General features: G+C 38.7%; 1 protein-coding gene across 2 annotated transcripts in view; it reads right to left on the bottom strand.

The window, feature by feature from the left end:
• The window catches only part of DIP2C (disco interacting protein 2 homolog C), a 425,367-nt gene that overhangs the window by 171,316 nt on the left and 228,904 nt on the right, over positions 1 to 25,147 (bottom strand). For both annotated transcript variants that reach the window (XM_054591598.1, XM_054591599.1), the window contains 2 exons: positions 20,760 to 20,870; positions 241 to 366 (listed from right to left, as the gene is read on the bottom strand). In XM_054591598.1, coding sequence (XP_054447573.1) covers positions 241 to 366; positions 20,760 to 20,870 — 237 coding nt within the window. The remainder of the gene's footprint in view (positions 1 to 240; positions 367 to 20,759; positions 20,871 to 25,147) is intronic.

The raw sequence follows: 25,147 nt of genomic DNA, 5'->3' as shown, positions 1-25,147 counted from the left end.
CGAGTCTTAATGAAAAGTTTAAAATAGATATTTATACAGATACATACATAAAAAAGGGTAACTTTCCTTTCAAGTTTAATTTAGAAAATATATACTGTTTCTGGACATGTAGGTAACAAAATCTGAATTAGAGCACCATTATTTTGAAAGCTAGTAATACTACAATTGCAGGGCTGGTACTTAATTAATTGTAAGGTATGCTCGCCACTTTACAAAGCAGACAGTGTGCATGCCGCTCACCTGGAGGCGTGTAGGCATCCATCGAGGTCTGTACCACCAAGGACCTGCGTTTGGAAGGCATAGGCACTGCCATCTTCCTTTCTTTGTGTTTTGCAAGCGCTGCCTGAACAGCCTCTGTGTGGACGTCTAAAACAAAAAGAGAGCTCAATTACTCCATTGTTCAGGGACATCCCAAAAGCACCACGTGTTTTTTTTTCCTTTCTCTCTGGTCCTGTGGAATAGTTTATCTTCCAACAGAAACTGTCACCAATGAATGGGGGGGGAAGAAAGCATAAGTGTGAACCTGCTAGCTTAAAAGCGCCAGTAAGGAGACATGCAAATTCATTTGCAAACTTTCAATTATTCGTTTTATTACACTAGGTTCTGTATAAATAACAAGCACCAGCTGCAAATTTCTGTGTTATTTTTCTATTCTTAGGAGGAGTGAACTTGATATTCAGATATTTCTTCATGTTTTCAAGCCTTATCATTCATTTCACTGTTAAGAGAGGTATGTACATCTGCTAGCCATCAGTAATGATTTTAGCTAACATGAACCAAGAACTCAGTTATGAGCCAGTCACTGTGTTAGGCGTATTGTGTATGTTAACTCATTATATTAACTCCATGAATATTTACTGGCTGCCTGCTTTGTAAGGTCATCTCCTCAGGGCAAGCGCAGTGGAGAATAAGGTAGATAAGGTGCTGTGAATCATGCATCTTACTTTCCATTGGGCAAGACACAGACCTTAGACAAGTGAATGGGGCAGAGAATTACAACAGGGAAAACAAATTGACTGAGTGGCTACTTCACTGTAAGGCCAGGAAAGAGCTTTCTCAATGTAAAGTCTGAATGTTAAGAATGAACCAGCCACTCTGTCAGGATGAGAAGGTCCAGGAAGAGGGGAAAACCCAATCCATGGCCTTAAACTGAAAGTGAGGGTGGTGCTGGCAGAACAAACAGGACCCTAGGAGAGGCGTGTACAGCGTGAGAGCCTATTTGTTCAATGAAGAGCCTGGCTCCTATCCTAAACCTGACAGGGAGCACTGGGGGATTACGAGGAATGACATATTCTGATTCCATTTTGATGGGATCATTCTGGCTTCTGTTGAGAAGACGGTAGGATAAGGAGAGTGGTCATTGGGAAATCAGAGGACAGCCGTCAGGTGAGACACAGCTACACTCACAACACACACAATCATGTGTATGAGGTGCTTTCAGTATTTCCATTTCACAGATGAGGAAGCAGAAGAAACAAACTCTTCGAGATTATCAAACTAGCATTGCCAGGATTTGAACCGAGGTGTGAGTACCCCAGGGCCCATGCCCTGCACCATGACCCACTCTGTACTCCTGATGTTTTCATGAAAACTCCACCCTGTTAAACTCCATGTTGGAGCAGGGGTCAGCCAACCACCACACGTGGGCTACATAAAGCCTGCCTGCTGTTTGTGTTTCGCTGAAACAGAGCTGCACCCTTCCTATATGTGCACTCTATGTCTCCTTTTACACTGTATGTGGTCTGCCATAATGGCCCAGAAAGGTGAAAATACGTGTTATCTGGCCCTTTATAAAAAGTATTTGCCAGCCCGTCTCATAGTATATCATGCGCCAAACCCAATGAACATGTTTTGTTTTATTTTGTCCAGTTTGTATGTGCACAACTATTTTCTCCTCAATTAGACTCAAAATACTTTAGGACAAATACCAAGTTTCTGATCACTCTTTTTTCTTAAACTCCCAGATTAAAAACTGATAAACAAATGACTTGGATTTATGACCTAAAACTAAAAAGTTCATCTATGAGGAAGAGAGAGTACATTAATTCTTCAAACATAACACACTTTCTGTTTCACAGGACCCCACTTTTAAACTTTCTGGATATAATTACAAATTTCAGAAACTATGCAAGAAAAGTACAGAGAACTGTTGTAAATTTTTACCCACATTCACAATTTTTACATTTACCCCATTTCTCTCCTTCTCTGTGTTGTTTTTGCTAATCATTTTAAAATAAACTACAGATATCATGCTCCTCTATACTTAAATATTTAATATATATCCTAAGAACAAAGACATTCTCTGTAAATCCTCAAAATCAAGAAACTGAACAGATATAATACTATATATGGTACTACCATCTAATCCAAAGTCCATGTTCAAACGGTGCTAATGGTCCCGGGAATTGCCTCCATAGTTTTTTTGTCTATTGGTCTCCCACAGACACGCACAGTTCCAGGGTTTGTCAAGAATCTGAATGGAGTTCATATACAGACGTGGGAGCTCCCTGCATTGTCACTCCTACCCAGATTTCCCCTGTAATATTCAGCTCCAAAGTCTTCTGACACAGTAAGCCAGCAACTCCATGGCTTTCAGCTTGAGCTTTAGAAGTTCCACAATAAGACATTAAGAGTGTACCTTCATGGCAAAAAGCCAAATAAATGTGAATCTCACTCAAGACTGTATTCTTCCTCCACATGGTCCTTCCATTTCTGCCTACGTTTGGGAGTTGCTCTCCAGTGAATTCAAATAATTATTGTGTCTCGGGGTTATTACTGTAGTGTGTGGGAGAGTTGGTCCGATACCAACTCCAGAACCAGATCTTACAACCCTATGTACTTTTGTTAAAAAAAATTAAATAATTTAACAAGCTTATCCAAGTCAAATAAAATATAACTTCGAACCAGACTTGGTTGAAAGTGACTTATAATCATTTTAATGGAAGACTCTCACCTAAATTAAATCCTCCATAAAATGAATTTTTAAAGTTGTGACATTAATAAGGAAAGAAACACGATAGAATCAATTGAAAACATCTGGTGCTAAGAGGGAAGAACAGCTCATACCATCACTTGACCAGGCTCCCCAAAAGAAAATTATTTAAAACAACAATTCACTCCCAAAATTTGGAGTCAAAGTCACAAATTAGGGGATTCCTTTTCTTGTTATTCACTACAATGGTTTTAAGTTAAAGGGTTGAAGAAGTTGTTAAAGCTTAAGTCTCCCTACAGACATTCACTATTACTCCAAGTCTCAGCCCAGGTGCTTGAAGGAAAATATTTTCATGCCAGTCCCATCTAGCTTGCAAAGTATTCAAAGTGATGAAAAGCAAGGACATATTACCTAGATTACTCTATCCAGCAGAGTTATCATTTAGAATGGGCAGATAGAGTGCTTCCTAGACAAGGTAAAACTAAAGGAGTTCACCATCACCAAGCCCTTATTACGTGAAATGTTAAAGGGGACTATATAAGAAAAAGAAGATCAAAACTATGGACAGTAAGATGGCAGCAGATGCACAACTATCAACAACTGAATCTAAAAAACAAACTAAGCAAAGAAGCAGAACAGGAACAGAACCATATATATGGAGATCATTTAGAGGGTTATCAGCTGGGAGGAGGCAGGTGGAAAATGGGGGAAAAGGTGCAGGGATTAAGACGCATAAGTGGTAGATACAAAATAGATTGGGGGGAGGCTAAGAACAGTATAGAAAATGGAGTAGCCAAAGAATTTATATGCATGACCCATAGACATGAACAAAGAAGGGAGGGGATTGCTGGAGGGAATGGGGGTACCGGGTGGAGGGGAGCAAAGGGGAGAAAATTGGGGAAATAGCAAAAACAATAAAATATATTAAAAAAATAACAAAAATATTTTCAGTTACAAGTTTTCTAATTACAGGTTACTCTTAAGGAAAAAAATTAATATAAGATTCCATTTGATCCATTTTTTTACACAAAATTTTTTCTCTGATTAGTTAATAACCAATGAGATGCAAATCAATCAACAACTACTCACTACTCAACCTACCTCTCCCATTGATTTGGGATAAGTTCACCTGATTCACGAATGAAACGTAGACTCAGCCATGAGATAAGAGAGGTAAGATGTAACCACAGTACTTTTACTTTTTGACAGCTTCTGGTACTATCAGAAATTTCTGTTTGTAGAAAAAAAGAGTCAGCATAAACACTAACCTTGGGCAAATCATTAAATATCTGTAGAAACAGCCATAAAACAAAAGAATTATATTTAATGATCGAAAGAACCCTTTTCAAAAAGGCAACTCTCTCTTCTATTTTAATCACAGCAGGGTTTTTGTAAAAAATTTGACAGGGTATTTCTAAAAATTCCTGGGAAATGCAATTAAATTTCAATAGCAAAATCAAAGGGCAACTACTAAATAGAGCCAGCAACCTGCTCAGGCAGCGGGCAGAGGTCCCCTTCCAGACCCTGTAGCCCTGAGAGGCGTCCACTCTTCCCCCTTTATCCTGGGTGACAGCAAATGGAAGCAACACACTGTCCCTCTCCTCATCCTTCTTTCTGTATAATGTTAGGGACAGGGGTGCACACCTACAGTAGAAAAACTCCCAAGCTCATATGGATCATTTCAGTCACTTCAGATTTACCTCCTAATCTTTCTTCAGCCTTTTCCTCCAAAAGATCAGTTTTTAGGAAATTAACCAAAACAGCAGCAACCCCGAAACCCGTGCTTGTTACACTAGGATGGAAGTGCACCTGGGGTTTACATGGCACCAAAACACCACCACAAACATTAATTTTTGCCCTCTGTGCCCAGGACAGTTATTTGACCTCTCATGCTTAAAACAGAGTAAATATGAGCACCACAACTGATATCTACCTTTTCTTACAGTTTTCAGAAGTTTTACATCTTTTTTACATATGTTCTTCCTTCTTTTGCCTGAAACTTGGTAATTTTTTCTTCTCCTTATTTCCTAACCAATCATGATTTGGTCATTATAATTAAAATGTGTGTGTTAAAAATAATTTTATTTTAAAATACTGAGTGAATAACACCAAAAATGTACTGAAAGGTGAACCTGATCCTTCTCTTTGACTTCTGACAATTTCCCCACTTACTATTCCCTCAAAAAAACTTGCAAAGTTTTTCTTCCCATTTAGTTCTGTAAGCTGAGATCTTATTGTCAGGAAGCTACAAGGGACATAGAAACATAAAATGTTTCTATAGTTCTGGGGAAATGACAGATTATTGAAGAGTTGAGGCTAAACATCAGAATCCTGGCTCTGCCATTTATTAGCTGCAATACTGAAGAAATGTTTTAATTCCTCTGAGTCTGACTTTGACCATCTGTAAAATGGGAACAAAATCATAGCCACTATGGGAATGGTGTAAGATAAAATATAGTACGAGTAAGCCTCTAGCTACCTGTCAGAGTAGGCACTCATTAATGACAGTTGCTTTTAGGACTATTCTGAAGCAATAGGTTTGGTATAGTGGGTTTGATAAAGTGAAAAGGCCTGACGGTATCAGGTTGTTGGTAGTATCCACCTCGTCCTCACAAACCGTACCCTGAATCCTGGGAGCAACACTCTCCCATGCTTGTGGTCCTGCAAGACTCACAGCACAGACCACAGTTTAACCTGTGAATGGTGTGCTATGCACAGGAAGAGAGATGCTCACACTGACAACCCTGTGTATGTGCCAGCCCACCCGCAGCCTCCGCTCTGCACCTTAAAAGTAAATCGCAAAGGACAGTCATGGTCAATTGGCCCTTTCTCTTCACAAGACTTCCTCGTCTTTGGCTCCTGTGTCAAAGGTCTCAGAGAAAAGTTCTTAATATACTGGACAGAAAACTCAACTTTCCTTTTGGTTTCTTTAAAAGGATGGCACTTTCATCCGCTCTGAAAGAAACCAGTCTCCTGCAATACAACAAGCAATGGGATATTTGGAGAATAAAGGTAAAAGTAATCAGAACAGCTTTAGCCCCTCAGAAAAAGGAGTATCTTTGTAGATCTATGTGTTTACATTTCAGAGAATTTGATGCTTGCCCCTTCACTTCTCCCTCCTGATGTCCGTTTTCTAGAGCTCAAAACATCATACAACTAATAGTATGTACGGTGACAGTTATCCAACTTCAAAGATAACAGTAGATCAGTAGAAGAGACTTTTTTCTAAGGAAGCTTGCTTTGTATCATAACAGCAGAGCAGTTAAGGCAACAGTTTTAGAGCCAGACTACCAGGGTTCAAATCCCAGTTCTTCCAGGTGCCCTCATACATATTGTTTAACTGATCTGTGGCCCAGTTTCCTTATGTTCAGAAAAAGGAGTAACGAGAGTACCTGTACCCTAGTGGGTTAAATGAGTCAATATGTTGGGCTCTGGGCAGAGCTGGCACGGGGCAGTGTGAACACTTTGTACTGTGCTGTCAGATCCTACTATGTATGATGTTGGTCATTATTAATGTTGCCACTCAACCTGACAGAGAAAACAAAGAAAGGAAAGCTGAGTGTGGGAGAAACCAAAACTGTGCCAAAGAGCTAGGTGGGACCAACTTTCCTCTGTCCTAACTGTTGCACTGTGCCCTCTCCTCACAGGCTCGATTCCACAAGGACCTCTTTTGTGGTTGCACCATTTTTTTGTTCTTTGGGTAAAATATGCAAACCGAAGCAGAGGTGTGTGTGTGGAGCTGTGCAAGAACAGTGAAGACAGAGTAAGGGCAGAGAAAAGGAAAGGCAAGTTTCCCAGGAGCGCTGTCTCTTGACCATCAGTGGGGCATCAGGAGCCATGCCACTTGGTTTTCACCTCCTTGCTACTTCAGTTCAATCCCCTCCACCTCTCAATCTCCAGGAAAAATGTGTAGTTACATGAATGTGTGGAGTGTGGGGGCAGACACTGCATGGAAAGGGGCTCTGGTCACGACTGTGCTCATTCACTGAACACTTACTGTGTACCAAGTCCCCCTATTCACACAACTCTGGGATGTAGACCAGAAAGCCAATAAGATAACAAGATGTGATGAGTACTATTTTCATATAAGAAGTTTGTGACCTGTGAGGACACAGATGGGTACGTCTGGGCCAGGGTCTTCAGGAGAGGCTGAAAAGAAATGACACACAGATGACATCTAACACTGAGGATGATCTTCTAAGTATGCACACACTCATTTTCCACTTTCTAATCAGTTTTTTTCTGTCTGTCTGTCTGTCTGTCTCTTTCTTACTGCTAGCTACACAGACGTATAACCTTTCAGAGTGTCAGTGCTTGGTCCTTTGGCCTTTAGAGCTGTTGCCAATAAAGGATGAATAATGTCACTATTCAACCGGTAACTGAGTATGTATCCAATGTCCTCTATGCCAGGCTCTGCTCTAGGCAAAAATTATCTCTACTTTCTTTTTCATCATAAATTCATACCATGTTTAACTAACACTTTTAACCCATGCTTTTGCCCTATAAAATGCACTATAAAGGGGATAAAATTTTATAACAGCTGCAAACTAAGAACACAGGAAAGACAGCAAAAGTTGATTAGAAAACAAAGGCTAATGGCTCTGTTCACCTATGAAATGAGGTAGTAAAACATTTTTGAATCCTGTGACAGATTATATGAGTTACATCAAAAGCATTTAAAACATGCCTGGTGCAAAGCAAATGCTAGATAAACACTGGCTTACATTATGGTAACATAACAGTGACATTAACAATGGCTTATGACATTAGGATTATGACTACCTAGAACAAACATCAGGTTTTCCTGTATGTTTTGGAGACCATATTAGGTACCGATGTGCTAGCTGTTGCTACTGTTCCATGTTTTCTGGATTTCACACAAATGAAAGTAAGATTAGCTTATCCTGTCTGCCTCTTTCCAATGTTTGGAGTTTTGTCTGTGGTACGTCTGACATCTGCATTAGTTCCTTTCTCCTTATTGCATCTTGTTCCTACTTAGTTCTCTGTTCTTCCACATCAATTCTACAGTCAGTTTCAGTTTCAGAGGACCCTGTGGAGGTTTTTATTAGATTAAGAGTGCTGATATCTCAACAGGATTATTCCTAGTCTGTTATCACAGTGAATCCATTTATTGTGGCCTTCTTTCATATAAAATTTTATAATTTTCACCATAAAAGTCCTGCAAAAGTCTTTTGTTTAAATTTTCATTAGGATCCTTAGAAAATTTTTGTTACCATATAAATAGACTTTTTAATTTATTTATTTTTAAAATTTATTTATTTTTAGAGAGAGTGGAAGGGAGAAAAAGAGGGAAATACTAATCCCTCTCGTGTGGTTGCCTCTCGTGCACCCCTCTACTGGGGATCTGGCCTGCAGCCCAGGCATGCGCCCTGAGTGGTAATCTGGCAATTGAACCGGCGACCCTTTGGTTCACAGGCTGGCATTCAATGCACTGAGCCATCCAGCCAGGACAAAGATTTTATTTATTTATTTTTAGAGGTGTGAAGGAAGGGAGAAAAAGAGGGAGAGAAACGTCAGTGTGTGGTTGCCTCTTGCGTGCCCCCTACTGGGGACCTGGCCCACAACCCACGCATGTGCCCTGACTAGGAATCGAACTGGTGACCCTTTGGTTCACAGGCCGGCACTCAGTCCACTGAGCTACACCAGCCAGGGTTAGAATTTTTTTAATTACATTTTTTCATTTGTTGCCTGTATATGGAAATGATTAATTTTTGTTCAGATTATGTCAAACCACTATGCTAAATACTCATTATTTCTTATAATTAATCTGTAGCTTATTTGGTGGTTTCTATGTAGATAATGTCTTGGAATTTTCCTTTCTCTGCACTGTTGTGTCTTTTATTGACACAGACCTCTGCCCTAGAATGAATTAAGAATGATACTATTTTTCTCTTTCCACTCTCTGAAATTGTCTAGAATCAGACTAGTTGATTTCTTGAAAGTTGGGTATGACTCAAATACAGAACCTTCTGAGCCTAGTGTATTCTTTATGAGAAGATTTTTAACCACTACTTCCATTTATTTAATGGCCATAGGATTACTCAAACTTCCTATTTCTTCTCAAGTTTTTAAATTAGGAATTTACTCATTTAATTAAGTTTTCAAAATACTGTCTTATAGTTATTCACAGTATTCTGATTGTGCTTTCCCCCCTCTGGTGTGTCTGTAGTCATATCCTTTAGAAATTCCTTAGATCATTTATTTCTGTCTTCTCCTTGCTTTATCATTCTCACTGCAGGCTTTTCAGTATTATTAGCATTTCCCAAAAATCATCTTTATTTTTGTTGATCCTCTGAATTTTATCATTATCCTTTAAGTCATTTTTGAAAATAATAGACTTTATTTTTTTAGGGCAATTTTACGTTTACAGAAAAACTGAGTGGAAAATACAGGGTATTCCCATATATCCTATTCCTACCCCCACACACACAGTTTCCCCTATTATTAACATGTTGCACTACTGTGATACATTTGTTTTGATTGATAAGGTAGTATCAATACAGTCTTAAATAAAGCCTATAGTTTAGAGTAGAGTACATTCCATGGGTTTTGAATAAATTCATTGCCCTAAAAATCTTTAGTGTTCCATCTATTTATCCCTCCTTTCCCCTGAGCACCTGGCAACCACTGATGTTCTTTCTCACTGTCTTCGTACTTTTGCCTTTTCCAGAATGTTATAGAATTGCAATCATACAGTATGTAGCCTTTTCAGACTGGTTTCTTTCACTGAGTCAACATGCACTTAAGGTTTCTTTATGTCCTTTCTTGGCTTGACAGCTCATTTCTTTTTGGCACTGAGTAATATTCCATTGTCCGAATGGACCACAGTTTATCCATCTACCTTGAAAGACATTTTGGTTGCTTTTAACTGGCAATTACAGGTAAAGCTGCTATAAACATTTGTGTGCACATTTTTATACAGATATATTTTTAACCCCTTTGAGTAAATACCAAAGAATGGAATTGCTGGGTCATTCAGTAACAGTATTTTTGTTTTTTTCATTCATACAGTATATGTTTATTACATAATATGTTTTAAACGAGGTTGCTGAATACCACAACAAAAAGAAATTCTAAGAGAAATTACTGCTTTCTAAGAAACTAGGTCCTTCTCTCAAAGAAATAAGGATCGTAGTAAACATCTCAGTAACAATACAGGATGAGATAAAATTTTACACCAAAATCAGCAGTGCAAAGAGTAAATGCCCCTGAAAGCAAACAGTGAGTCCTAAATGACTTCTACTATTATTATTTTATACTACTTCCCACATTTAGTTTTTTTTTCCAATTATAGTTCACACTCAAAATTATTCTGTACTAGTTACAGGCATATAGCATAGTGGCCAAACAATCATCTACTCCACAAAGTGGCCCCCTCAGTTCTTCAGAGTATGCTTAGATTTGTAAGAAACCACCTAACTACCTCTCTAAGTGGTTGTCCCATTTTGCATTCTTGCCACAATGAGAGTTTCTGTTGCTCCATATCCTCGCCAACATTTGGTATTGTCAGTGTTCGGGATTTTTGCCATTCTGATAATGGTATCCCATTGTCGTTTTAAATTGCAATTCCTTAATGACCTATGATGTGGAACATCTTTTGTGTACTTCTTTGACATCTTTAGATCTTTCCTGTTGAGGTATCTGTTAAGGTCTTCTGCCCACTTATTAACTGAATTGCTTGTTTCCTTACTCTGGAGTTTAAGAGTTCTTTGTACATTTTGGATACCAGTCCTTTATCAGAAATTAGTTTTGCAAAAATTTTTCTCCCAATCTGTGGTTTCTCTTTTCATTCTTTTAACTGTGCTTTTTGTAGAGCAGAAGTTTCTCATTTTAATGAAGCCCAACTTACCAGTTTTTTAATGGATTGTGCTTTTGGTGTTGCACCTAAAAAGTCATCACCAAAGTCACCTAGCTTTTCTCCTATATTATCTTCTAAAAATTTTACAGTTTTTTTGTTTTGCATTTAGGTCCATGATCCATTTTGAGTTAATTTTCATGAAAGCTAGTAGATCTGTGTCTACATTCATTTTTTAACATGTGGGCATCCAGTTGTTCTGGTGCTATGTATTGAAAAGATTATCATTTCTCCATTGAATTGCCTTCCTTTCTTTCTTCATCAAATATTGGTTGACTATATTTGTGTGGGTCTATTTCTGGGCTAATACGATCCATTAATTTATAAGTCTATTATTTCACCAATACTTCACTGTCCTATTTCTAGTTTTATAGTAGGTCTTGAAGTTGAGTAGTGTCAGTCTTCTGACTTTGTTCTTCTATACTCTGTTGGCTTTTACCTTTCCATATAATCTTTAGAATTAGTTTGTTGGTATTCACAAAATAACTCTCTGGAATTTTGAGTGAGATTGCATTTAATCTATAGATCAAATTGGGAAGAACTGACATCTTAAAATTATTGAGTCTTTCTATCCACATATATGGAATCTTTATTTATTTAGATCTTTTCATGATTTCTTTCATCACTTTTATAGTTTTCTTATAGGCCTTGTATACTTTTTTAGAGCTCTACTTAAGTATTTCATTTTTCTGGTGCTAATGTAAATGATATTTTGTTTTAATTTAAATTCCAATTGTTACCTGTATATTAGAAAGTGATTGGTTTTTGTATATTAACTTTATGTTTAACCTTGCTACAACTGCTTATTAGTTCCAGACTTTTTTCTTGATTCTTTGGGATTTTCTAAATAAACAATCATGTTATCTGTGAATAAAGACAGTTTTATTTCTTCCTTCCCGATCTGTATACCTTTTTGCTTCTTTTTCTTAGCTAGGACTTGTAGTATAATGTTGAGTAATTGTAGGGAAAGGGGACATCCCATCCTTGCTGTGTTCCTGATCTTAGTGGGAAATCATTTACTTTCTTACCACCAAATATGGTGTTAACCCTAGGTTTTTTGTAGGTGTTCTTTATCAAATTGAGAAAGGCTCCCTTCTATTCCTAATTTTCTGAGAGCTCTTCTCACAAATGGGTATTGGATTTTTAAAAAAAAATTTTGGATATATCAATAGAGTCATATATTTTTCTTTTTAGTCTGTTGATATGACGTATTACATTAATTGATTTTAAATGTAAAACCAGACTTGCATACTTAGATAAGTCCCATGTGGTAGTAGTGCATAATTATTTTTATATATTATTGGATTTAATTTATTAACATTTTGAAGAATTTTATATCTATGTTCATGGGAGATACTAATCTGCAGTTTTCCTTTACTGTAATGTCTTGCCCTGGCTGGTGTGGCTCAGTGGACTGAGTGCCAGTCTGCGAACCAAAGGGTCACTGGTTCGATTATCAGTCAGGGCACATGCCTGGGTTGCAGGCCAGGTCCCGGGTAGGGGGCGCGTGAGAGGCAACCAACCACACATAGATGTTTCTCTCCCTCTCTTTCTCCCTCCCCTCTGCCTCTCTAAAAATAAATAAAATATTAAAAAATAAAATTATTGTAATGTCTTTGTCTAGTTTGGTTTTAGATTAATGCTGCATTCATAGAACGAATTAGGAAGTATTTCCTATGCTTTTATCTTCAGGAAGAGAATATAAAGAATGGGTATAATTTCTTCCTTAAATGTCTGGTAGAATTTGCCAGTGAACCCATCTGGACCTGGTGCGTGGATTTGGAAGGTTATTAATTATTGATTCAGTTTCTTTAATAGACATAGGCCTATTCAGATTGTCTATTTCTTCTTGTGTCTTTGGGTAGATGGGATCTTTCCAGGAAGAGGTCTGTTTAATCCAGGTTATCAAATTTGTGGGCACAGAGTTGTTTGTAACATTCCCTTATTATCTTTTTATGGTCTGTGGGATCAATAGTGAGAGTTGCTTTTTCATTTCCGATATTACTAATCTGTGTCATCTCTACTGTTTTCTTAGTTAACCTGGTTAAAAGTTTATCAATTGTATTAATCTTTTCTAAGAACCATCTTTTGATTTCTTCAATTTTCTCAATTGATTTTTCATTTTCAGTTTCATTAGTTTGCCAACTTTTATTCATTTTCTTCTTTGGATTTACTGTACTCTTATTTTCCTAGTTTCCTAAGATTGAAGCTTTACCTATTTTAGATCTTTCTTCTTTTCTAATATATGCATTCAATGCTATACATCTGCCTCTAAGCAATGCTTTTGTTGCATCTTACAAATTTTGAACATTTTTCCTTTTAAGTTCAAGAGATATTTTTAAAATTTCTCTTAGACTTTTTCTTTGATCTAAACACTTTGATCTAAGTGTTCTTTAGACAGAGTATACTGTTTAATCTCCAAGTATTCTTTATGTAGATCTGAGCATCTGGCCAATCCACCTTCAGTCTATTCAGGGGCTGTTCTTCATTTCTGTCACGTTTTTTATTTATAGGACTGCTTTCAGATTCTTTTTTAGAGATTCCACCTCTGCACTTACATTTGCATCCCCAAGCTTGGAGTGGCAGTTTGCCGAATGACCTCAGTTCTTTGACAGATAAAAGAAGGGTTGTTGACTTTCCATTTGTTAAGTATTTCTCTTGGATGAGGATGGGTGTTGACAACGTCCATGCTTCCACTACATGCTGGAGTAGAAACCAAGCCTGTATCCTCTACTCCTTCTCTTTGTTATTTTCTCACTCTCCATTCTATGCACTTATCCGATTTTCCTTTTGTACCTTTTTAAGTTAAATCCTTATTCCTTCAATGTCCAGAATCTCTGCTTACCTAATACAAATATTTCAGGCCATCACCTTCTTTCTAAGTACCATTTTGGTGCATCACACAAATTTTGATGAATTTTTTTCACCTTTAAACACAACCTCTTTAACATATCCCCACCTTCAGCCAGGAACCCATCTGACTCAAACAATCTACTATATGTATTCCTACTACACTGACATTTCTAAAATGCAAATCTGACTGCGTCATTTCTGTTTAAATGACTAGGACCTGATATCAAGATTGAATTCCTTTTTATTAGTTTTGGACAAACAGGCCTTACTGATCTGTGTTAAGTGCATCTCCCACCTTCGCCCCCACTCTCACACAGCCTTGGCCCAAGAACAGCATGTGAAGGAGAAATTCCTACTTTGCTGGTGATTTCCTTGTCTGCACAGCCCAGTACAGCAACCTCTAGCAGAAAACATATGGTTAGTGAAGTAAAAGAAATTTAAATTTTATTTAATTTTAATAAATGTAAATTTAAAAGGCCCCATATGGATTTGGCCACCTTGTTTAACAACAGCTCTACTCAAAGTCTGTCCTTCACAGTAACTCTTTAGTTGAGTGCCTATCTGATTTAACGCCTTCTTCTGTCTTACTCTAATGTACAGAAGAAAATATGTTATTTCCTGGTTTATACTAGAATAAATAAATGAAAACAGAATTGTTCAGAGAGAACACAAGTTACAGAGTATCAGTAAATTCAAGCTGAGTACATTAAAAAAACTCAATCTAGAACATTGTAGCAAGGAAATTACCATGTGATTAATAAATTCTTTAAAAGTAAATAAACATTTTCTATATTTTTCACTCACCTATAGTGCACAGCAGAGTACTCGGTGCACAAAATTACTTGCACATTTGTTAAATGAATGAATGCTAGGATACAAGTCCTTACTCCCAGAAAATGAACATTACCACGAATCAGACTTTAAACTAATGTCAGCATAAAAGTCAGCCTTAGGATGGATTCAGATGTAGAAATTTCTAGTTCATATTATCAATTTTTAAAGAACGAATTACATTTTACAAGACTCATAGCAATGGTTCTCAAACTCTTTGACTCACAGAACACTATAAATTCTTAAAAATTAAAAAAAAGAAATTGCTGAAAGCCCTTAAAAGCATTTGCTTATGGGATTAATACTTGCAAATTTACTGCATTAGAAAGTAAACTTTAAAACTTTTAAAACATAAGGTTTTACAATCATGTATTCCACTGGCTGTCAGAACCACAACATCACCACGCGTCACACAGCCTCTGGGAAAAAATCCAGGGTACATTCATGAAAAAAGGAGAGCGAAAAGGGCAAACAAAGCCTTAGTGTTATTATGAAGACAGCTTGACCTCATAGACTTCCCTGAAAGGGTCTTGAGATTCCCTGGGGCCCCTGGACTACTTGAGTTCGCCGTCGGCATGCCATCCGCACGCCATCCTCACAGAAGACAGGCCTCCGTGACTTTTTCTTAGGAATATGCATGAGGATGGGTCAGGGCGGCTAACTGCGGAGAGGCAGCTACCTAGCCCATGTGCACACATAAAATCTGAGGTGCGGCTTTTAAATAACTTCTAAGCCCACAAAAAGGCAAAACAATCATTTTTAACATATTTGAAAACTGTATGCTGCTGCATTTTAGTTTTAATTTTCTTCCTTGTCACAGTCAGTCTTGGTGGAATAGACATAACACAAACCTCAAGGTTTACTTCCCCCTAGGGTGGCTGGGAGAAATGGGGTGGTTAAAAATACCTAGAATGTTTTCAGCTCTAATTTAGAGTTTATCAAATACAAGTAATAATGTGCCTAATATATAGATGCTTGTTGATCATTCATTCACTCTCTAGATCAAATTTAAGTTGTCAAAGAGAGTTATTTACAAGGAGAGAAGTGTACACTGTTATCAAGAATCCGGCCCCAGCTGGTGTGGCTCTGTGGATTGAATGCTGGCTTATGGACCAAAAGGTTGTCAGATAGATTCCCAGTCAGGGCACACACCTGGGTTGCCGACCAGGTCCCCAGTTGGGGGTGTGCAAGAAGCAACAAATTGATGTTTTTCTTGTACACTGATGTTTCTCTCCCTTTCTTCCTTCCCCCTCTCTAAAAAATAATAAAATATATATTTTTAAAGAATTCTTGTAGGAGTTCAGTATGATGTAAGGCTGTTGGTGTAGAAGTGAAACAGAAAAATATTACCAGGAGAGATTAAATTTGAGGCTGTATGGTTGACTAGATTGATTGTTAATTAGGTCAATTATCTAAGAGATAACAGAATTACTTCTTGGCTGATACAATTTGGTCATTGAAGCAACTAAAGGAACCCTACTGCAAGTTAAGTGGTCAAAGAAAATCAGAAAGCAAAATCTCCTGAGGGCCCTTTCAAAACTTTCCTTTTTGAATATCTTGTCTTCCATGCTGTCTCAGGAGAAAAAAAAACCCAGAAAACCCTGAAACATTGTACACTGGCAATAGGCTAAAATCAGCTAAGATTTCATACCACATTTTTAAAAAATGATGTAAGAGCATATAAACTCTAATAAAAAAGTAATTTATATTAGTGAAATGTCTAAGAACACTCATAACTAGATTGTCAGAGAATAAGGTAGTAAGTGAAACTACCAAGTGAGCCCTCAAAGTGTTCCACAGGCCCCCCTTAGCGCTCCTTTAGGGTGGGCGCCATAAAAATAAAAGGGGGGTGGGGGTGGCTTCAGTGTTGATTATAGAAACGGAGAACCCCACCCGATATTTCACAAGCATATGGCAAGATCCTCTGGATAGGTCTCTCCCATATGTAAATTAAGCAGTCGTCATTCAAAATTGAAATCTTTTCTCCTGTTCCAATTTAATCTTCATTGCATTTTTTAGAGGAGTACAAATTTTTAAAAATTATAAAAATTATAAAATTATAATATATAATAAAAATTATATTATATATAATTATGACACTTCAAGGAATGGCTGCACAATTTGTCATCGTATCCTTTACATAACAAGTAAATAGCTGAGGCAAACTCCACCATCTCTAACCTAGGAATGAAAGAAAACTTAGTTCTCTAAAGGCAGACCCAGAGAACATGATCTACGCAGGTGTATCATCTGGACACCTAGGAGTCACCCCTAATTCCCCTTCTCACGTACCCCTATATTAACTCAGCCTTAGGGTCCTATTGCTATTATCTTCTAAACACATCTCAGGTCTTACCAGCACTGCGTCATCTCCTAATATGCATGGATATTAGGTATTCAGGGTCTTTGCAATTTCTCCAATTCTAATCGCTACTCCACAGTGCTAACCAAAGTAATTTTTAAATGCGAAGACTGTTCCTGTCATATCTTTGCCTAAAATTTTCAAGTGGTATTCTATCATCTTCAGGATAAAGTCTAAGTTCCAGAGCATGGTATAACAGATACCTTAATATCTTCCCCCTACCACCCCGTACGCAATTTCTTACATTCCCCCAAATGTGCTAGCTCCCTCCTCATCTTTCTTCCTTTCAAAATGATTAACTAGGCAACATTTTATGTGTTTGACATACATGAATGAACAAAACAAACATTCTATCTTTTTGGATCTTACATTTTTATGGTAGGTAGATGCTTAACAGATGATAGATCATAGAAAGATGACTGATAGGCAAGTAGGTAAATAATTAATATACACCTAACTAGACAGATGATTGATACAGGTAGGTAACTGTAGGCAGATAATAGATGGATGATAGATTATCAATAGAAATGTTTGATAGACAGGGAAATGGACTGATAGGAAGAGAGTTGACTGATAGTGTTTGGGTTATGACAGCAATGGATACAAATGAATCAGGGTGGGAAAGCATAGGGATTGTGTGTGAGATTATATGGTGCTTTACCATTTTATTTGGGGAGTCAGAGAATACTTCACAACAGCAGTCACACCTGAGCAGAGACCGAGTGAAGGTAAGGAACGCAACAGTGGGTGTAGATCAGGAAAGAGTAGTCTAGGCAGAAGAACAGGTAATGTAAAGACCTTACAGCAGTCAGGTGCTTGTGCACTCGAAAACCACCCAGGATGCCAGAGTGGTTGCAGAGCAGAGAGAATGTGAAAGACGGAGGAATGGAAGCCAGACCACGCACACGGTGGGTCATCATGGGAATACGATTCTTATGCTGAGAGCAATGGGAGCTGTTGGGATACTTGAGCAGAGGAGGGTTGCCAGCTGACATGTGTTTAGGAACTCACAGTGCTGCAAACAGCCTCCTGAGACCCCACTACAGAGTAACTTTTGCCCTTCAGTTCACTGGTCTGGTTCTTCCTTAGATTGTGAACTTCTAGGGAGGAGGGGATACTGCATCTGATTTCTTCTGTAACTCTCTAGCACCAAGCAGATCAGGAAGAAAACTTCATCGGAATCCTCAGGAGCTGGATGCTCAGATTGAGCTCCAGGACTGTGCTGGCCACTGGAGGGGCTGAGCTAGTCTTTGACCTTAGACCCAGAGCCCAAAATCCAGCCACAGGAAAGGGGTGATCTCAATGACTGGGGAGAAAGGGCAACCAAGTGAGAGAGGAATCCAGAAATATGTAGATGAAATGGGACAGGTCACCGGGAGAAATGCCTGCGGGAAACAAAGCCACACTGTCAGGAGCTTGTTAGAACTCTGCAGCTGGGATGCGGAGAGAGGGAGGGAAGTACCAAGCACTCATGTCCCAGTATGGAGCTCTAACTGGAAAGGACTAACGCTAACTGCAGCTTTTTCTTCACAGATCCTCCACCTCAGAGTGATGTGGGTGAGGAATCAACAGTGATTCTAAAGTAGGGCTTGAGGTGGGCTGGACCCAGATGGGTCTAGTTTCCTTTGCAAAGGATTGTGCTAGCCATGTTTCTACTGACTAGTGAAAATAATCCCTGAAGTTGCCCTCGATTCTTGCCCTTAGCCCACACCTTCCCGCAGTGCACCGCTCTCCCACATCTTCTCTTCCACCCTAAAAGATGGCGGGTGATGTGCACAGGTGAGCTGACACGTACCTGAGGCCCAGAAGTCACCATCCCTGCCGTGTTCACTTCTCTTAGACTTCTACTGTATGACCATCTGTCCTAGCTACTCCCTAAAATAACTAGGAGGATTTGCAACATACAGTGCATCTTATTAAAGGCTATTTAAACACTGGGGTATATCACCTCCACCCTAATTATCAGTAAAGACAGACAATGTGGGAAACAGACTTGCTGGGATTTAATTTCTATAGAAATTTTAAAAATAACAGAGTTAAAGGTTAGAAATGGATGCAAGATAAAAAAAATCTTTGTGAATCTTTGTGGTAAGAGGTAAGATGACAGGGAAGACAAAGTTAGATTTGCATCCTATTTTGATGAGCTACTCACTGCAATATCATTAATATTCACATTCCTGCTTAATCTTCCATTTTCTCATCTGTAAAATAAAAATAAGAGCATGGGACTAGCTTCTATAACTGAAGATACTGATGATGGTAAGCATGCATCCTCATGTGTGGTCTACAGGTATGTCTACTGTATGTGAGACTGTGTGTATGTGTCTACTGTGTATGCGACCACATGTGCGTCTACTATATGTGGGACTCTACGTGTCTTCGGTATGTGTGACTACATGGGTCTATTGTATGTGGGACTATGTGTGTATCTACATGTATGTCTATGTGTGCATACACATATATGAAATACTAGCAGAAGTTATCAAGATGAAGGAGTTAATGGAAAGATTTCATGGTAAGCTGACAGCATACATTTGCATGCCTCTCTTCCCTCCTAATTATCTGAAAGGAGCCTATGAGGTGCCTAAATGGCTAAGAAAGGATCTTGATATGTGCTGGGTGTTAAAAAAAACCCTCTGAAAAACAGAAGGTGGGTTTCGCAACAAACTTCTGCCTTCGTTCTATCCCCATGTATTGACCCGGGCATCAAGGCCTCTTGACAGGGACTGAGAACGCAGGAAGAGGAGCCGTGAGGCTGCACTTGGCTCTTCCTAGTTTCTTGAGTCCATTCTTCTTGCTTGTGCAGATAATTACTCCTGATGCCATAAAATCTCTGTCTTACCACTTCATTCCCTCTAGAAAGGAGAATAGGGCCAGAAAGTCAGGCAGACAGCTCCTTAAGGTAATGGTGGTGGTTTATGAGCTCCCATTAATGGAAAGATCCATGGAACATGGACCGACCCAACCCTGGTACAAACCAGCTGAGCTACTCCATTTGCCATAGCCTCAGCTTCCTCTTCTGCAATGTGAAACAATAATAAGCACTTCACCCACTTCTTATAAAAACTAAGTGAGATGATATCTGTGAAAGTAAGTTGCCAAATATAAAGTGACATACAATTATTATAATTCAGATCATTACCATCAGCCATCCACGCGTGCCCTGAACTAGTGTCCGAGCAACAACACCCACCAGTAGTTTTCTTTTAAAAATTATAGTTAGGGAAATAGGTGTAAACAACTTTAATCTAGATGGTGGGGTGAGGGAAAGAATCTCTCAAAAAGTAATTAAAATAACCACAAAACAAGTTTTCTGATGCTAAATTAATAAACTAAGTGGAAGCCAGCCAAGTCCAGGTAATGATTACAATAAAATGGATTTACCAAGAAAGCACTCTTGTAGACAGCATCATAAAAAACAAAGGCAAAAACACCGAATATACAAAATTTTAAGGATTTTGATTCTTTTTTGAAAACTGTACTTAAAAAACAGAAATCATTGAGGTTGAAAGAGAAGAAAAGAAATTATACTAGTAACCAACATCATTAAAATGATAACCAAACTGTTGAACAGTGATACTTAAAAAAATAATAATAAAGTTTGGGTCATGAGAAGTTACTATTTTTTTAATTATCAGATTCTAAATAGTGAACAACATTATCTTTAAATATGTGAAAACAGTTACTATTTACTGACTTTTAATGTGTACCCTAGGGAGATCATTTGTATTTGAGGGAGGATGTCATCATCTGTGGATCACACAGCGAATCACAAGACCATTTAAACAGAAGCACTTCTGCCTCATATACACACAGCTGCTCCAGACATGCACCCATTCGGCCATTTCACCGCCAGCATTACAGAACATGGTATAAGTGACTTCATGTCTGCACCGGTGCCTTACCCGACCGATACCGCTCATCTCGTGACCCTGAGGACCTTCGGCGGTGATAGCGAGAGGAAGAGGAAGGAGTAACTGGAGCCCGACGTTCTGGCGGCAAAGCTTGATCCACCCCTGGGTTAAGGGAAATAGCAAAGTAAGGTGAGGCTTTACTCGGCAACTGGACTTAATTTACTTTGGGGAACAAATCATTTGGTAGAACAAAGCCCTGACTCACTGCATTCCCACAGCTGACCTAGAGCTCACATGGGAGTGGGCACGAGGGCCAAGACGTCGTGGATGATGACCGAGAGGGAGAAGCATCCAAGGCAGGGCAAGACTCCCATCCACACTACTGCCTTTAGAAACAGCACAGGCTCCTGAATATCACAAACCTCTAATACTGCATGGCAAGAGATGCAAACTAAAGCCACAAGCAACGTCTGAAATCTTTAGGGTTTGGATTAAAAAAAAAAAATAGAAAGAAAATGGAGGCCAATGCACAGAATCAATTAATGATCTTTATTTAATACACAAAAAGAAAGTTGTAAAAAAAATACTTGAGAAAATTAAAAATTACATTTATCATTAAAGATAATTTTAAAATAAATCTTATAGGATATTTTAACAATGTAATTCAGGTAACCATTATTGAGCATAAGCTTCTATCTTTGTTCATTCAAAATTTCTAACTCCTTGGAATCTTATTCCATTTGAATTTAAATGATTGAACAAATTGTATTTCAATATGGCTTTGATGAATTACCAAAAATGTTAACATAGTTAAAAAATGACTCAGTGGGTATTGGTCAAATGCTGATCTAAATCTGGCAATTACGATATCTATTATACTTCAGAACTAGAGTGTTAAAAGCACAATCTAGATAAAAGTAAGCGTACTATGGGAAAAATTAATTATTACAGTTCAGAAATGAAGAAATTCCGAGCACTGAGCATAAACATTAATTGCTACTTTTTCAGAAAAGGAGCAGTAATACTTGACAGAAAGTAAACCAGAGACAGCAACCTCAACAAAAGTGTTCATTTAGTCCCTGGTTTTTCATGATGGCTCCAGGATATTTATCTATCCCTGGGTTTAATGTTCCTCTTACGGTGATTTCTGTACCTCGGCTTTTGATGGCATGCTTGGGGGCCCACACAGGAGGTTAACTAGATCAGAATTGTGAAAAAGGTACCTAAATGGCAGCCACATGTTAGGTTCCATAAGCTCTTCATGGAGCAAGCACATCGACATCATTAATTAACAGTTCTTGATAACTGGAATATTTACAGCTACCAAACTTCTTCCAGTTACTATCTACAAAACATCATTTAAAATGATCTTTTTGAAAATGACTTTATTTTTTTCATCAAACAGATATACAGAATGTATCGAATGCACGGAATTTTTAAATCCTCTTTTAAAAAACTACCCTGTATTTTTATGAAACGGATGAACAGCAATCAAAGAATACTATTAAGTATTATGATAAAAATAATTACCTTGTACTGACATTCATATTTATACATACGGATTCAGAGTCGTCCTTAATTGTCAATTTCAGACAATATATGGACTTCTCCCTTACCTCACCGTGGCCATCACCACATCATTGCTAGGATTATGAGTCAGCAGTACGCTAGGAATACCTTCCTATTTTATACTTTTTTTTGGTTGTTATTCTGCAGTTGGTATTTGTATCGTTTTGTCCCATTATCTTGGTTTTCAATGTACTTATTGCTAATCCTTGCAAAAATAACCAACAGCACTCTTTCCAGTTCTTTTCTCCCCGATGGTCAAACACTGACAATCTGGTGACAGTATTTTAGTTCAATTTTCTTTTCTTTGAAGACCTCCCTTTTGGAATCCCCTCCTGCTCTAATGCTGGCTTGGTGGCCCAGACTTGCTGCATCATTGCCACATTACAAGTCAGAATTCTAAGCAAAATTATTTGTAACTTTGAAAATGTACCTGTATAAATATATTTGAAAATTATTTGCATTCATTGCCTTTCATGTCAATTACTGTTGCTGAAATGTTTAAATGTCATTCTGAAGTTACAATCATTATGTAAAATCTGTTTGCTTTTCTCTCTTGTCAACTTTTGCAATTTCTTCTTTATTATCATTAAAGGAGTTGCAAATAGTGTTTTCTTCCTGTGGGGGTGGCATCACCAGATCTATTCCCAGTAGGTCGTTTATCTGGGTTGTTCCATCTGCCCAAAGATGAGGCCTGTGGTTGCCTGTCTTGTGACCAAACACAGGAGCATTCGTCATTCAGGGCTGCACTGTTTATTCCCCCCAGAATGCGTGCTCTGATTTGGCACCTCTGGGGTCAGTACTGCTTGGTATCTCTAAACCTGGAGGCTCTCAGTCCATTTCCCCAGAGCACAAACCCCTTTGGGGAGTGGGGAGGTCATGGGTCACCTGCTTCCAAGATGCCATGCTTCCCCCTACCCAAGGTTTCAACACCTTCATTGGCAGCTCCTTTCCCCCACCCCCGGCTGGTCGAGGTGTCTTACATATCACAGAAACCTGTCACTGCTTCTTCCCTTCTCCTGTCCTGTGGCTTTACACTTTAATCGTTTACTGACATCCTAGAGTAGTTCTGGAAAGAATAACTAAATGGAGAGTTTGAAGCAGCCAAAGTTACATAGTGACAGATTTGTATATACCTGTAATGTTTCGCTTCCATTCTCAGTACTGTTACCTTCCTAGTTTATTCAAACTTGCTTTCTGGGACTACTTTCAACCTTGACTCCTTCTGGGCCGCTAGGTGGTCACGTACACTCCCTGAGACCTGCACAGTCCTAACACCCACATACTTGGACCAGCTACAGTACTAGCCTGTGCGTGGACTCTACACATCTGTTCTCAGAAAGCTAATATGCAGCAAACACGGTTAACATTTACTCTCATAGGCTGGAATACAGAGTTTAAAAAACACAGTTTTAAACAGAAACAAATAAATTTGACAAAAGAAGATCAACTTGAACAGGTTACTAGCAAGGGACAGTAAAGGAAACTAAGTATTGGTGTGCATATTTCAATCACTAATTTTTATCTGACTTTATTGTGAATGAAATTTGAGGTGGCTTAAAGGCACATTCTAACAGGAAAAAGCCAACAGTCAGATATGCAACTCCAAAGTCGAATTCAATCTGTCACCACGGGAGGACCCAGGGGCAGTAGCAGAGGGGTCCTTTTCATTATCTCTCACAAGGATTTGACCAAATGCCGCTGCTAAAATGGGCACCTTCTTGGTAATCCTAATACACGAACAATTAGCGAAATACAGTTATAGCTCAGAATTCGGCACTGTTCACACCATGATTGAGAGCTACCTCTCAGGAAAGTTGCCACATTGTCTACAACAGACACAGGTCAAGAGAGGTTCCTGGGAAGGTGAGGTGTCCCAAGGTAACTGTCCAAAAACGTGGGAATCCAGGGGGACAAATATTAGTTTGCTTCAGATAACAACATGATAAAAATCAAGACTAGACCCTTTCTCCCACATTTAAACAGCACTAACTGCCAGGCAGTGACCTAGCTTCAGATCCCATTTGAATAGAGGGGAGCAGCACCAGCAACCACATATGCTCTGGAGACGGGTGTCCTGGCTGGCTCTTGTCACCATCTGCGATGCAGGGCCTCAGTTTCCCATCCTTACTCAGAACTAATGAGAACTGCTAACACTTTATTGCACTGTTATAAGCACTTTACATTTATAAATTTGTTTCATTTATTAACATAACCACATGAGATACATGCTGTTACTTCTGTCATTTTATTGATGAGGAAACACAGGCCCAGAACTGGGGTCTGAACTCGGTGTCACTCTCTAGATGCATTTAAATGCTTGCTCATAATTCTTTTGAGATGGGCCTCCCCTCCCAGGGTCCCTGGGTCCCTGGGTCCCTGTTGTCAAAATGACGAGGTGGCCTCACTGCCTCATCCCCAAAGGAGGCCTAGTCCTTGAGACAGAGGCCATGTGTTCAGTGCTACACTCCCGGTACAATAATTACTTGTTACAAGAGCAAAATCTTGGTCTTTTGCTTGGACTTTATTTTTTTAATCAAACAGATACACAGAATGTATCAAATGCATGGAATTTTTCTAGCTGGTACCTTGGCTCAAGCTGGTACCTTGATGCCACAAAGAAGTATTTTTGTGACCTCACTGCAAAACTATTTGTTCAATAGCGACCTGCTAAGGAAAGACAGCAACTGGTACAATTTCACTGTTGCCCAGGAGTGAACTCAGAGCAGCTGCCATCTGACACGAGGTGTGTCCGTCAGATCCTCACTTAGGAGACTGGCAGGATGAGGTGACCTCTGTCTTATTATCTACCCTCCCCCCAGCCAGACACTTCCCCTAACCTACAGGACAGGCTCAGAAAACACTTTTGAACA

This window comes from Pteronotus mesoamericanus, unplaced genomic scaffold, assembly GCF_021234165.1.
Source record: "Pteronotus mesoamericanus isolate MK-2021 breed Mesoamerican mustached bat unplaced genomic scaffold, CSHL_Meso_final scaffold_232, whole genome shotgun sequence".
Taxonomy (NCBI): domain Eukaryota; kingdom Metazoa; phylum Chordata; class Mammalia; order Chiroptera; family Mormoopidae; genus Pteronotus; species Pteronotus mesoamericanus.
This window is presented reverse-complemented; position numbering and strand designations above follow the sequence as displayed.